The sequence below is a fragment of the Drosophila grimshawi genome, unplaced genomic scaffold (genome assembly GCF_018153295.1).
Source record: "Drosophila grimshawi isolate 15287-2541.00 unplaced genomic scaffold, ASM1815329v1 contig_1377, whole genome shotgun sequence".
NCBI classification, from domain to species: domain Eukaryota; kingdom Metazoa; phylum Arthropoda; class Insecta; order Diptera; family Drosophilidae; genus Drosophila; species Drosophila grimshawi.
Window position 1 is genome coordinate 11,082,353 of NW_025062900.1, and position 16,356 is coordinate 11,098,708.

The window sequence follows — 16,356 nt, forward strand, 5'->3', positions numbered from 1 at the left end:
AAAAATGAGCGGTATACGCATAAACCAAAACCCAGCTGAGTTCAGTGCGCAACCTTCGAGTAACCTTAGTAAACAATTTAATTGCCGGAGCAGGCACAACTCGCTCATACTTGACTGCGCAGCAGAAGCAGCAGCAGAAGCAGAAGCAAACAACAACAACAATAACAACAAGAAATACAACAGCAAACTTAAGGAAAATTTGTCGCCTAGAAACCAACAGCGATTTTCTCAACAAACAGAAGTTGCAACAGTTGTTGCTGTTGCCGTTACTTTTGCTGTTGCTGTTGCTGTTGGCATTGCTTTTAAGCTTAGTTAAGAAGCACTTTGAAGTGCTTTGGCTAAAGCTGCGCAAAATATCCTTGCAAACAGAATCACAGGACTCGAACCACTTCGAAATCAACCAAAAATTGTTGCTTCATTGCGTTTTATGTAACTGCTGCTGTTGCAAGTTGCTTTTTTATTTGAATGCGAACTTTGAGCTCCCGACTCCACTTGGCACTGCCCTAATGCCCATACAACAATGTCCATTGCTTTCGACTGCGGTGTCTGAAATCTCTGCACAGCATTTGATTGGAATTTATATTAAGAGCAGCTCATGCATGCAGCATACGGTAATAAATTTGTTGATGTTCAACAGCTCGAAAATGCAATTGAGACTGTCGCAAAGAGTATGATGACTTTTTCGATAAGGTGAGCAAATCAGTTCAGGCATAGTTTAATTGGGATTTTTATTCAAATTACTTTACAAATATGTTTAATATAAAATATAAATTATTTTTAACCTTAGCTTCATATATATTCTTTTTCAGATCTGTCATTTTTTTCCATGTTTCTTAGCAATTGCTGAACCCTCCAAGTAGATTCAAAAAACTTTTCAAAAATACTTCATTTATATCAGCTCTTTTTATTGGAGAGTTATCCTATTGAAATCCTACCCAATATTATATAAATTGTAGGGTATTTAAGACTTAGAATCAACAAAATTAATCTTCTTATATATATCAGTCTGACTGACAAATTGTCGTTTGTCACTAGGAAATGCAAGGAATATTTTCAGCATGCAGACCAGTGGAAAAAGTAAGGACAAAGGCAATAAAAGCTGAGAATCAAGAGAACATTTTGCAATTGGCTGCATTTTTGGCACACACGAGATATGTATCGAAGTGAAAGTGAAGAGAAAAGCTGTGAAAACTCTGACAAAATGCAATGCAAAATTCATTTGACTATGAAGCTCAAGCTGACTGTGTATATTTTTTGGTGTGTTGACAACACTTTGGCTGAAATATTGCCTGCTGCAACATTTTGTGGCCACGTTTTGCTCTTAAATTCTTAATTGCTCCACATTTTCCATTTCCCTCGATCGTTCTGCTTTTTCATGCTTTGGAAATCGTTACACAAATATCAATAACAATAAATTGTAAATTTATTTCGAAGCTTGCCAAGCAAGTAAAAAAAAATAAATATATTATTATATTTATTTTCGCTTTTTTTTGTGTTTTTATTTTTGGCATTTTGTTTGTTGGGCTCGAACCAAAAACACAATTTGCCTTTATTGAGAATTTCGTAGGCAGCAACAACAATTTGTCTTGCTTAATCTCAGTTCATTAATTTAAAGTGCTACTTGGAGAAACGTTTCAGAGAACTTGGGACTTGCCAACTTGTCCCCATCTACTGACCATCAGCCACCCATCCCCATCCCCACCCATTTACCCACATTCTCCCTCCACACTTTTGGCGTGGTCAGATGAAGGCAAACAATTGGTTTTAGCTCTGCATTGTTGGCCTGTCAAAACATCTTTTGGGGTCTTGCGGTTTAGTTGCGGATTTTTGGTGGGTTGCCTCTAGACGCTGTTGCTGGGCACCATTTGGCTTAGCATTTTGCAATCATTGTCGAGTCTGGTAGGGATGTCAGTGGAAGGGGTTTGGGGTATGGGCTTTGGGGTTTGAGATTAGGGTCAAGTAGTGCCAACTTTTGGCCACACACTTTTGCTGCCTCGCTTTTAATAATTCATGAGCCACTTTCTGTGGCTGACCTTCACAATTTCTGGCTTAATACTCATTGTGGTGGGCGAACAGAACATCTCTTTAAAGTCGCCACACGAGTCTGGCCAGTCGCAATGTCAAACGTTGGGCGCGTGGTCCTCTAAGAGGCGCGTTGGCATAGTATTTGCCAAGAGTTTGGCATTGATTTCATTTCATGTCCTGACAAATTCTGTGGCCTATTGACTGTAACAGTGACAGATTGAGGCAGCTAACACCAAAGTTTAAGTTGTCAAGTGAGTGGGAGAGCTTTAAAAAGCTGTAAGCTGCTTACAACAAGTCTTCCACTAATAGTGCAAAAGAGTGTGTCAAGTTTTTAATACAATGTTTGTTCTGCCTCCGTTTCGTTACATTCAATTTAATTGAAATTGTTGTTTATTTTATTATATGAATCTCAATTCAGTATCCAATACATATTTATAACTCTTTAATATATTGCATGAGTTCAAGTCTAGCCAATTTTTTTAAATAAACGTTAAAACTTCACGTCACGTCAAGTGCTGTAAGCCACTCGTCCTACAACAATCAATCAATCAGTAATTTTCGTCAATAAACAAAAAATGTGAACCAATTCCTACTTCAGTTTTTTTTAATACTCGCTCAATTCAATTGGGCTTATTCACATATGCTTATCGAAAAACATTTCGATTTTGCAATTTATTCCACAACTTGTTGAACTTTCCCTCAGGGTTGAAAATGCTGCGCAGCATAAAAACCTGCAGCAGACCCACAAATATCATGGCAACCAACTGAACACTGGACCAGATATTGACCAAAGCAAAGTTGGATTCGGCCAGCTTGCGATCCCTGGCCTCAAGGGTGCGTATATAGTCCTGAGTCTGTCTCGATCTCATCATATTCAGATTGATCTTGCCGACATAGTCGTGCATATGCGTGTAGCTGCGATCAAAATGATAATCTGTGGTCATCTCCTTGATCAACGCCTGACGATCCAGTTCCTCCTGATTGCCAGCCGCAATCTCCAAATAGAAGGTGACAGTCTTCTGATTGAAGGTGCTGATGGTATTATCGAAACACAATTTATAAATGCCCGTCTCATTGGCATCCATACGATGCTTGCTATTGCTCTGTTTGTGATCCGTGACGAGCAATCTGCGATGTGGATCCATCAGTATGAAATTAATGTGAGCCTCCCCTTGCCCACCGTCAATCACCTGATATTCCAATATTATGGTCTCAGTGGCTGCGACTGGTTGATGAAAGCATTCCATGCGAGCTGCTTCTGCAAAGACTGTCAAACGATGGCGAAATACCTCTGAGTTGCCGCCAGGTGGCATCGTCAACAGCAGCAGCAGCAGTGGCAGCAGCCAAAAACGAATGCAATATTTTGCAATTTGGAACATTTTATGACGATTTTTCTCTTTTCAATATAATAACGTAAAAATCGCTTTTACAAATGTAGAATTCGTCTAACTGCTTCCTTTTTATTCTGTATTTATTTCTCTCTCTCCTTATGGCAACGCCTACTCAGATTCAGCGGCTCTCAAGTAATAACTGGTTGCGCACAGTGGCTGCTGGCAGTTACTGTCCTCCTCCACGTAAGCTAGTAAAAGTGTGTTAGTTGAGTGTGTTCAACGAATAGATACCCTATGAAATGCTATTTTTGTATAACTTGTTACTTTCAGTAAAGAGGATAAAATTAATTCTATATATTAATTTTCAAGCAGGAAGAAATATGATTTCTCAAAATGAAATCAGTTAATGCTACGCTAATTTTTATTTTATATAAATATCTAGTTTATATTAAAACAATATTTCTCATAATGAGTACGAGAAGATAATCTCAGCATGTTAAATATGTTAAAAGTTGGAATACGTTAATGTTAAAAATCTAAAAAATGTTAATATGAAAACATACAAAATAAATATAACTATTTAATACTTGCTTCAAAACATTTTCTGCGAGAGGTACAGGGTATAAATAGGATAAAGTTGCACTGCTACCCTATAGATACAGTCTGCTCTGCTGCAGCAGCTGCAGCAGCAGCAACTAAAAGCAACTGCATCAAAAGGAATATGAATTGAGGTCGATGTGTAAATATTTGTCAACGGTAATGGAAATTTATGCAGGGCTGCTGCCGCTGCTGTTCTTGCTGTTGCTCTTGCCACATTGCCACACCGTGGCAGTCTCATGTCTCGTGCGTGGGCATGCCAAAGTGGGCGCCGTGCTTTCATTTTTTCGTGCAAAACTGTTGGTGATGACGACGAACGCCAGCAAATGGCGCTGTTTTCCAAAGAAACTAAGCAAATAGGCATGCACACACACACACACACACACACACACACACGCACACACACTCGCATCTAGTTACCTTTTGTTTGCACACGTGTGCAGCGGTTTTGCACAACATTTTTTCTTATAGTTTAGTTTTGAGTTCCATGCAATGTTTTTTATGTATTTTCTTTTTTTACTTACTATGGTGTTGGTTGCCCATAAAAATTTCAACAGCTCCGCTGCACTTCAGTTGGGTTATTTACTTTAAAAATGCGCGCTGCACCGCTGCTCGACCTCCTATCTCCCACCAACCACCCCACCCCACCCCACCGCACCACTCACACGTCCTCCGCTACCACAGTGAGGGTTCAAGTTTGCCTCTGGCTAAAATACGCAGTCGATGCATGCTGCAGAGCTACAAATAACGCACCCAACAAAAAATATACAAATATACATACGAATTGGAAGTGCTCGACTGCAAAATACCCTGTACGTTGGTCACTTCTACTCACACAGTTCCTTGCAACTTTGCAACTAAACAAATAACGTAAGTCTTATTTTTAACCTTTGTAATTCAATTGTGTTGATTTTTAATTTACTAAAAACTATCTTGAATTCTTCTTATCAAAAGGATTATAAGTCGAATAATAAATGAATGTAATTTTGTAATTCCAAAACCTTTCATAAGATGAAATAATTTAATATTAAATAATATTTTATTTGCTTATGCTTAACCATAGTTTTTTTGCTACTATTCTGAAAATGATAGTTCTGTGTTACAAATACTTTTCACTTTCGTGTGTTTTGCATTTTTTCCAGGGTATTAAAAATGTTTGTCGGGGTCGATGTCGCCGTTGCCATTGCCAGGTGGCAGTTGGCAGGTGGCAAGTTGACGTCGTAGCAACTGGGACCAGTGCTGCTCAATGCTGCGGTTGTTGTTGCTGCTGTTGTTACAACTGGGCGCCAAGTTTTGCACATGCCGTGAAATGTTGAAGCCTTTACAAGGTGGGTGTGAGAGTGTGTGTGTTGCTGTAGCTGATTGTTTGCCCTAGGCGCGTCAGATGCGTGGAAGAAGCAAGTTGAAAACTTTATACGAGGCACAGGATCCAGCACAGACATGTCAACAAGGCAGCCAATTCACTTCTATAAAATTAAGAAAATTGATTGCCGGACTGCATGTGATTAACTTTCTGGAAAGATTTCAAGGCAAGTCACTGATATGGTAAGAAAAATTCAATAAAAACCTTAAAAAATAAAAATTTGTGTTCTATTTAGAAAATGTGAAAATCGAACAGAGGAATGTGTTTGAATTTGTTAATTCATAAGTAAAACAAATTCTTAAGAAAGGTTTATTAGAAGCGTAGCAAAAGTCAAAATTGCTTGATTGATTTAGTTTTTATTTTATTTTTGTAGTTCCTTAAAAATTGACAAATTCAACGTGACTCTCGTAAAGAATATTATTATATCAGGATATCTTAATTATATTCCTAACATTTTGTCAGCAAATTGACCACAAACCGATCAAATAGAGAGCATCGCATTCATAGCAAAAATACTTCAGTTATTTTCTCTTATTGCTCAACGAGCTCCATTGCATCTCTAAATATACTTCGGACATGTTACAAATTATAAATGTTAACGCTAGTTTACTTTATATATATAATTATATATATATGTTTTTCAATATGGTTGTTACCTTGCCTCTTTTCGACCACGCCCACTGTGCAGTTGTTGGCGCTGGTCGTGTAATTAAGGAGTGCATCAGTTTCCTATTGTTGGCTCAGCGCACAGCAACGACGCAGTGTTAATTACTCCCCAGCGACGTGGCCAATGTGGCTTCTTCGGCGTTCCTTCTCTGGCCAGGTTCCGATCTGGCTTCCTCCTTCCCCACAAATATCCCCCTTCCATCCATTTTCGGTTAGTATTTCTTGTTTCTCTATGGGTAGCTGGCATGTCTGACATAGTGGCTCACTTAGCGAGCCAGTGTGTCCTGTGTCCTGTGCCCTGTGTCCAGTGTGCTGGGTCTTGGGGAGCAAGGCGTTGACAGGTCTTCCAGGCGCGTGAAACCACGCCAATTAAAGCGCCACCTGTGGGCCTGTTTGTATGCCTCTTGTGACTGTCTGTGTGTGTGTGTGTGTGTATGTGGCTGTGTGCTCCCCAGTGATAATATCAAAATGACGCTTCACGCTGCTGGCAATTATGGCTGCCACGCCCAGGTACTCAAAAGAACAATACACAATAAAAATACAACAACAAAAAAAAAAAGGAATAAAGGAAATTTTTCTTGGACATTTAACGCTTAACAAGCATTTCACAGCAGTTACTCGTAAGTGGCATTTTAAAGCTTCCCAATGGTGATCGTTTATCACAGGCCACATTGGGCAACAGCAGGGCACAACAGAGGACAACGTCGCGACTGTTCTGGTCTTGGTCCTTTGCTGGCATCCCTGTTAATTTCATTACACAGTTTTGCAAAAGGCGTCCACTGCAAATGCTGCACAATCGTAAAAACACATTTAATTGCAGTTGGGAGCAAATGAAAAGCGAGCGCACAACTCAGGGAAAGTCTCGGAGTGCGAGAATGGTCGAAGGGGAGGCAGGGGACGAGGGGATGATGGAAGCACATGAAGGTGTGGAATACATACACAAACCATTAAAAAAGCAGTGCCCATTTTAACGATCAAATTATTGCTGCGATATAACTATAAGAAAAAGCCAGCACAACGCAACGAAACGCATCACAGCGCAACGCAATCGGAAAAGGAGCTACAGGACATCGCAAGAAGTCAACTCGGATGCCTTTTTAATGCATACGTCCAGAACGATAATGCGAGATGTCCGCTGACCAGAGAGCAGTCCTGTCATTAAAGTGGCGCCATCTGTCGTCGACCCGTTTAAACGTGCGTAATGCAAACTTTTCAACTTTTCAATTTTTCAACTTAACATGCGGGTTGAAAGACCTGTTTTTAATTTGTGTGCAACTGAAAACGACGTTTCCGACTCTGATTGTAAATGTGTTTGGGTATATAAAGATAAATTCTTGTTAAGCTGATTAAATGTAACGATTTTAAAGGAAATGTTGATTGTCAATTTGTATGGTACGCAAGATGTTGGGAGAGGTATATTCGTGAAGTGTAACTGAACAAATTTTAAGTTCGAACTGCGAGAGGTGTATTTAAGTAAACAATTAACAATAGACAATTCTATCCATTGCACTTTAAATATCAGGAACCTATGATTAAAGTTGTCTATATTGAAATAGAAGTTGTATTATCAATGTTTTGGTCGTTGGCAATGATTGAAAACAAACTATTCTAAAATGTGAACTAAATATCGATTGATTCTTAGTCAAAATATTAGTTTTAACTTATTTTCAGTTTAAATCTGAGTGTCTTAATATACTAATTAGTAAAAGCATTTCACACAAATTAGAGTTTCACAACTTGCTCTAAACTAAAAATAATAGATATATTTTTAAAATGTTTTTCTCCACACATTACCTATTTTTAAAGGGGCTATCGTAATTCGCCATTGTCTTTAAATCAGTCTCTCTTAGCGGTTTTAGCCTACAGTTCCCTGGTCTCTCTACAAAGATAACGAGACTGCCAGCCAGCTGACCTCAAATGCTGAAACTGAAACTGCCCTGATTGTGTCTAAAATCTAACAGAATCAGCTTAAAGTCAGATCAAAAGCCTCGTGCGAATTTGTTTCATTAAATGAGAGGACGCACAATGTGTTTGAGTATGGAGACAGTGCTTGTATCTTAAAGTTAAATGTTGAATTTACTATAAAGCATATTGTAAGCTATGATAATAAGTTTCCATTATTGTAGCAGTCATATTAATATTTCTTGGCTTAATATACGTAAATCATAAATATAAATAGAACAGAGAACCACAAACTTTGTCATGGTGAGTATTAAAAGTGATCATAGTCAAGCAGTTATTATTAACTTTGCTTAAAGCCGTAATTTCATAATTTTAAGCTCTTTTCTCGACCCTAAAACTGTAAGGAGTTTCACCTCATTTCACTTGCCACATACGAGGCAATTGCTCAGTCCACTCACTGATTAAAGGAGAAGACATTATCATTACGAATGCAAGATATTACGAATGCTTAGATATTCAGAAAAGGTAGAAACAGAATCTATTGCATTATGTACAACAACGGGCATATAAAGACACAATAGCACAGTTGCCAACTTCAACTAAAACTTTAACACCCACACGATTCCGTTTTTGGGCACATCCTCCCGACTCTTTCCAAAATGTTCTTTTATTTTCGGGGCGTCTTAATTGCAAACTGGCACACAATGCCCAAAATCGGACAGTGTGAAGAGTTGCGGCTGAGGTTCAGGCTCAGGGCAGCAGCCACAGCTGTCTTGGCCACCATTGCGAAGCCATTAGGGCTGGCCAGACATACAACACACCTCTATCCCCTTCCCACACACACAAACACACACACACACACTCATATCCCAATGAATGCTGATGGCAACAATCAAGCGAACAAATTGGGTTACTGCTCAACTGTCTGGTTAATGGCTACAATGACACAATTAATTGCATGTCGGTCGTCAAGCTTGCTCCGAAAGTCAGCATTGCTCCCTATACAATCCCGTTCCTCACCACTGCACCCAAGAGCCAGCTGCCAACATGAATTCATTTTTGTGCTAAAATTAAATATGCTTAAAATAAATTAATAATTAGTTGGCCAACGACTACAGTTACAGCTAACAAGCCAAACTGGAGTAGCATACAAATTTGGACTTTAATGTATCTGATAAAGAAACTTTAAATACAAAGAAAATCAATTTTGGTTTTAGCGTATCCACAAGTAATTTCAAAGGAGAAAAGTTCTGTTGACAGACTTTAAATGAGAAATACATCAAGTTTTAATCACCTTTATCATGGGTTGTCAAATCTTTAATGAGAAATAAATCAAGTTTTAATCATTTATCAACATGGGGTGGCAAATTGGTAAGCAAAGTGCAAATGGTAAGGGTAAGGGTTATGAATTGGTTTCACATTTTTCTTTTATATTATTGGTTCCTGTAACTCGTTCTTAAATAAAGTTTAATTTCGGTTACGGCTCTGAATTTTAATGGGAAAAGTTGGTTTCACTTATTTGCTATTAATGAGAGATTTCTGTAAAATATTGCTACAAATAAAAGAAAAAATACTTAATTCAAGACATACACGGACTAAAACCACACAAACATAAAATAGACACAACTAAAATTTAATAATATTTTCTGAGTAACTTTTTTTTGGCAATTGAAATCTTATATATATATTCTGGCACTTGTCTAGTATATATGTAGTTTAAATCAGTGTTTTAGAATGCACAAAACGCATTCAATTCGTGCAATGAAAATTCTTTCTTTTCATCAAGTCTCTTTTGCTTTCTAGTAAATTTGTTGCGCTTTTTGGGGCTGTGGATCTGTTAACTGCACCAAGTTGTTTGGCGCCAGAATGTCCTATGCTGGGTGCTTGGGCCAAAGCATATTTGCTGGCATTGTGTTTGGGCTGGTATTTTGTATTTCAATTGGCCCAGTTCGTTTGTATTAGTTAATGCCAGCCTGATGCAGAGCGTAACGCTTTAAACTACGAAAAGCTCTTTTCTAACGTTTCATATTCGGCTTAGTTACTCTGTTTTGCTATCGTTGCAAACTTTGCCTTGAGCCAAAGCCGAAAGCCAGTTTCTAACAATGAAACTTTTACATCCTTTCCAATTACATTTGTGTCGTAGGTGTGTATGCGTGTGTGTGTGTGAGTGTGTGTGTGTGTGTGTGTGTTTGTGTGTCAGTGTGTGTATGTGCATATTGTATTGACAGTCTTATACACACATACAGTCATGGAGTCTGCACCTGCAGATTGGTTTGCAAATTAACCCACATTTGCCGCTACTTTCTTTACTTAGAGTATAAAAGTGAAATTTTCCCATTCGGCTTAATGGAAAATGCGTTGCACAAATTTCTTTTTGCAAAAGTTTTACTGACATAAGTTTTTTTTGCCAACTTTTGTTCGGCTCTAATGCGATATGCTCTTTGTGAAAACTTATCAATGGATATTCTATTTATTTTTAAGCATGTCTTTGGACCTTGGACTAATTGGCAAATTGATTTTCACTAACAAGCAAGGTAAATACTTTTGATAATACAGTTAGTTGCTCCAACTTGAATCAAATGATTGCATATTTAAAGTTGACTATGACTGAAAGACACAAGCACCTGTGAACCAATTAAAATGAAATACTTAAAACCGACAGTCTAATTAAAGAATTTTAACTACATTTCAGAAATTTATTTTTAAAGTCTGTTACGAAAAGTTTGACTTACGTAAGTTTAAGTTCGAGTTGATATCAACCATATTTGCCTTACTATAGCTTTTGTGTGGATTAAATTTTGTTATTAACTTTACGAATAATATGCAAAATGCATGAGAGTCGCAGCTGGCTGCAATATTTTTTGAAAATAATATGCAAACTGCACTGAGCCGGGCTAGCTATGCATTTGGGCCAAACAAATTGGCTCCGGCTGTTGGCCAAAACAAAACGCCTGCAAGCCGCTCATTAAAATGCCACCGTGCAAAAGTGCGACATGGAAAAACCGTGCTGCGTGGAAAACAAAAGCCAAAGCAACGACGCCCCTGTTTCCGTTAACGCTTTATGCGTCGACGCTGCGCTAATGGCCCAGACGCAAAGGGTGCGGGGCGGAGATGGCTGTCGGGGAATGATTGCTAATGCAGGCGCGAAAAGCAGCCATTTCTTACAAATTGCCTAGCAACTGTAAGGCAAAAGCAAACTGCGTTAACAAAAAATGCAACAGCATAACAAATTAACTGGCAAACAATCAAAGCCACTCTTGGTGTGGGTGCATACTGCTTTGAGTAAGTGTCCCTACTTTTATTACAAAATTATAGCCACAAGCTGCAGCTGATGAGCATAAAAACTACTGTAAGTGAAAACTAACACAACACTTGACGAGAAGATATCCTGTAAACAGGCGCATTAAATATATTAATTAGCGATATTTAATTAAAAAAAAGAAAGCCAAGTTGGAGTTTAAGTTTTGTGAGCCAAACGCACAAATATAATCAAAACTAATTATTAATTACAAATTTAAAATTTAAATATTAATAGCTTTGGTCAATTTATAAATTATTCGTAAATTTAAAATAACTTTGACTGGAGTTTGATGTATAAATAAATTGTGTTTGATGTCAATAAACTATTACTATGTGATTATATTGTCCTAAAATGACTGATCTATTTCTAAATTGGTTCAGCACTCAGCTAGTTCTCACTTCACAATCTAATATTTCAACTATCGTTGAGTTTTTCGCACACACTTTAATGGTTTGAAATGTTTTAAGTCCCGACTGCGTCACAAAGCCATTCTGTTCTGTAAATATTACGTATACGCAACGTTGCGCCTTCGGCATGCCTAATGAAACGTGTTTTGCCACAGCCAAATTGTGAGGCATACTTAGGGGAGCGCAAAAGGGGTTTTTATGCCCGGGCAACTGGGGAGCTATTTAGATCGTATTTAAACTAGCCCCCAACCTCCCACGCCCAAACAAGGGAGGAAAAAACAACGACAAGGCGAAGGATGACACAATGAGTCAGAGGACATACAAGTACAGCGGCGAAGGATGCCGCCAGCCCTGTGACAATAATTTAATTTAATGTCTTTGCATGCAACGGCGACAAAAGCCAACTAGCGGTGGGTGCAATGAGGGGGGTGGCATGGGGAAGCGGCTGCGGTTGCGGCTGCTTCTACGGCTGCCACAGCATCGACCCGCACCAAAGATAACTCACAATTTGTGGCCGCTGCGTGCTATTCGCATCTTGCAACTTGCAGCGCCACCAAGAGCAAAATTTATGATGCTTCCGCTTTCGCCATCTCTGGGGGAATTTATGTGAGAATTATTAGTGTAAACATTTTGTATTTAATTAATATGGCACACGATGGCAGCAGTAAACTGGGCGCCCAACAGCAGCCACAGCAACAGAAGCAACATCAACAGAAGCAGCCGCGTTGACACAATTTTCTGTCAATTCTTTTTTTATAGTTTTGGTTTTTGGGGTCGACGTAATGCGATAATAATGATGTGTGTTATTTATGGCCCGGCAAACCTATGATAAAGAAAACGTACATGAAAAAGTTTCAACTCAACAGTTCAAGTTGAGTGGCTTTTTTGTAAATAACATACAAAATACCAAAATAAACCACAATTTAAATCAACATTATTACAGAAAACTTACCCAGTGGATATTCCCAATACAGGTTCAATGCCATTTTGATATGACAGAAACATTATCAATGGCTCCACGAAGTGTTTGCAGGTAAAGATTGCCTTAATGGGTCGACCATTTGATTTACATTCGCTTGCCCTGCATGTAAATAAATATATATTTTTCTGGTACTTATGAGAACCATAAATTGTCTGCAGCAATTTCTAGACATCGTAATGCAAAGTGTAATAAATATGCGACAAGGCGACTGCAAACATTTAAAACACTGAAAACAAAACAGCAAACAAATAGAAATCAAAATAAGCTTGCGAAACACAACAAAAACAATAAGAACAACAATGGATTTCAGTCGTGTTGTTTTTGTTATTATTATTATTTCCATTGGAAATTGAAAGCAAGGACACTCTGTGTTGTGGCTGTAGCTGAGGAGGGAGCTAAAGCACCAGCAAATGCGAAGTAATGAGCATAAAAATGACAGAGCTATGAAAACCACAAGAAAGCAAGCACAAATGACAGAGAAAGAGAGAGAGAGAGAGAGAGAGAGAGAGAGCGAGAGAGAGAGAGAGAGGGCGAGAGAGGGAGAGAGAGGGAGAGAGACCCTAGATAAATAAAGAAAGGGAAAGATGTTGAGAGTGGGGTTTGTGAGGTGACAGGGTGACCGTAAATCTTTTTTGTAGCGCTTTCAAGGTGAAATAACAATTTAAGTTTACGACTAAAGCGACAATAACAACAATAACAATAAGTGAAAGATTTTGGATTTTCAGTTTGCCTGACTAGGTTAATACCCAGTAATTGGTAAAACCAAAACTGCAATTAAGCAGCAAGGAATGCGTTCACAAATCACAGTTTATCCGATATTGAATAAATCAAAATTGAAATTATTGGAATTTCAAATCAAATATCTAGCTAGATCTCGAAGAACGGACATGGGATAGTTGCCCCGTTTAAGGATATGTGGAATCGGATATGCTGCCTTCAACCTGTTACATACATTTGCACAACAGCGTGATACCCTTCTAACCGGCCATTGTAAAATGCTGCGAAAAAGATACTCGCCAGAGGCATCGTGGCACGCACTCAGAAGCACACACACGCACATACAGCGCAAAAATAACAATACACACACACACCACACAACAAGCTGTAAGCGCAAGCAGATTCTATGACGTATGAGAGAGTTGTGCGTCAGTTGCCAAGACAACTCATGATGTATGTATATGTGTGTGTGTTTAAATGTGTGTTGGGTGTCTCTTTTCTCTCTTTTTATCTGTTGTTGTTTTCCTTTTTTTTCCTTTATTATGCCAGGAATATTTCAGACAGCCGCACAGGTAAGCGAGTAGGAGGATAATACGCCCTTCAGCTTCATATATCATGCCTTAATAATCTGCACAGTATTCCACTGAAATCTCTTAAACCACCGACAGCGCCTTCCCGCCGGCCCACTTATTTGCGCTCCGCTTCAGGCTGCATGCTTTTTGGGAAAGGAATCTTGTGAAAACAAGAGTTCAATGTACGGTGAATAATTTAATAGAAGACGATTAAGAACAAGCAAAAGATGAAGGAAAATCACAATGAAAAATACGATAAAAAAAACACACATGAAGAAATTTAAGTATTTTCACATGGTAAAGTACAGATTTTATTCACTTATTACATATACTTTTCGAGTGGTATTATTTTTAATAATTTTTTAAGTAGATCTCTTTAATGTGTGCAAATAAAACACTTACATTTAGTATTTTAAAACCATAATTGTTAACAGAAATATTGTAATTTTATTTTGATTAAAGCCAAAAGTTCTTGTTTATATTTTAGGCATAGCTAAAGCGATTATATTACATTGAATTGTTGTTGCAAGCATTTCGCACAACTACCCTAATAATGTAGATATGCAAATACTTTTCCCATGATTACAGACGCAATTATTATTGCATGCCTGTCACATTTTCATATCACCGGGCCATTTTCACATTTCCCATTTTCATGCGACGAGTTCGCGAGCTAATGAGCATTGAAATGATCCATGCAATACATCAAAATTATACGCTACATTTCTTGCCCTGTAGTCCAAAGACACCTGTCGGCTGCCGTTTCTGGTGTCGCTCTTTGGGTCGACAGCTGCCACCACTTAATGGCCAAATAACGCAGTTCGGGAAGAAGCACTCTGCCGCTTTGACAGAGTGTGCTCTTTTCTCCATCTCTCTCGCTCTCTCTGTATATATATATATATATATATATATGTCTCTCTCTCTCTCTCTCTCTCCATCTCTCATTTTGGCATGAGTTCCAGTTGCGTACAAATCACAATTCGATGGTTTCTACGTGTCAATCACAGGATATACGTAGGTGGAAGTCAGTCAACTGCATTTAAGCATCATTTGTGAGGCCCCAACTCACTCACTCTCCACTCCACTGACCATCTGTCTTTTCCGGGCAGAAACAAAGCAGTTAATGTGCCTGCTGCAAGTTGAAACAACAGACACGTTCATTATCCCAGAACTTGTATAAGCTGCTATGCCTTCAGCTCTTGCTACTGTCCCAGTAGTTTAATTAGCGTATGCTGCTGCCTGTCAGCCATGTGGACAAATTTCGTTGCTGACCAGCATTGACCATTTAGCCGATAAATGTAACTAACCCACCTTGATTGGCTTTCCGGGTCTGATATCCCATATCTGTGTCCAATTCGTGTGTGTATGTGTGTGTGATTGTGTATTTGGTATTAGGTTTGCGTTGGAGTTTCCATTGGCAGGCGCACGGTATAATCTGTAAAAAAATCTTAGTCGTGCTCCAAAAAGTATGCTAAATAATTTATCCCATTCTCTTACAGAGCGTATTAGAATTTTTGGCGTGAGCTGTGCATTGCATTAAAGGATATATATATTATATATACATTCTTGACAAATATACATATATTAAAATTTTATTTTTACAGCTTAGCTTGGATACCATTATTCCGCAAGGGTATGCAATTCCCTTTTTTGGTTCTTATATTTACACAGTCAAACAATAACCTCTAACCACCTGTTAAATTGTCTAAATTGGCAGCCGACAGCACAAAAAGCAACACTCACACACAAATATATATATACAAGCAAAGGGTTTGAAAAGGATACAAAGCTTAAAACTGCACAGCTGAGGCCCATACTATAAACAAAAATAGAAAAACAACGAAACGAGCATTTAATAAAAAGCCTACATAAATTGATATAAAACAACAAAAAAATGAAAAGCAAGCAGAAGCTTTTGAAAAGCTCGCTCATTTGCGCTCTCGCTCAATGTGCTGAATGTGTATTGCAAGCTCTGCGAGCTTTTGCAATGCTCTTAAGCTTAACGCTTGCACTCTTTGGGCAAAAGCTTCCCTTGCAAAGCTGCTGCAGGGATGCTGTAATTGTTGCAAAGAGTCGTTGAGACTCGTCGACGTTGGTGTCGCCGATGACAACGATTCGAGTCGACTCGATTCGACACAGTGCCACATCCTGGCATCCTCGTGTGTTCTGACTTCGTTTCGGGCGCTTGGGCAAAAGCCGTTGCCGTCCGTAGTATTATAGTAGGTTCTGGCCGCCGCTGTTGGCGCTGATGATGCTCCAGCTAAGGTGAACGCTGCTTTCAGTCAAGCTCCAGCATCCGTTCAGACAGGGAGCAAGCATTTTGCACGCGTTCCGATTTTTCTTGCCAACAATTTACAAGAACGACGCACACACACAGCCAGAACGCGTCCTATCCCCGGTATTAGTTGTACGTGTGAGCTCGCGTGTGTGTCTGCTGTGTGTGTGTTTTGTGCGAGTGTGTGTCTCTGAGTGTGTGTGTGTGTGTATGTGCGT

General features: G+C 38.8%; 1 protein-coding gene across 1 annotated transcript; it reads right to left on the reverse strand.

Annotated features, from left to right (window-relative positions):
• Window positions 1–2,611: 2,611 nt before the first annotated feature.
• Window positions 2,612–3,404, reverse strand: LOC6561800 (transmembrane emp24 domain-containing protein 5). Its single transcript, XM_001988476.3, has one exon. The coding sequence runs from the start codon at window positions 3,402–3,404 to the stop codon at window positions 2,670–2,672; it is 735 nt and encodes a 244-aa protein (XP_001988512.1). The 3' UTR covers window positions 2,612–2,669.
• Window positions 3,405–16,356: the final 12,952 nt, after the last annotated feature.

Bases quoted from the DNA above. Each gene is read 5' to 3' on its own strand.
- LOC6561800 (XM_001988476.3), bottom strand. From the start codon at position 3,404: ATGTTCCAAATTGCAAAATATTGCATTCGTTTTTGGCTGCTGCCACTG.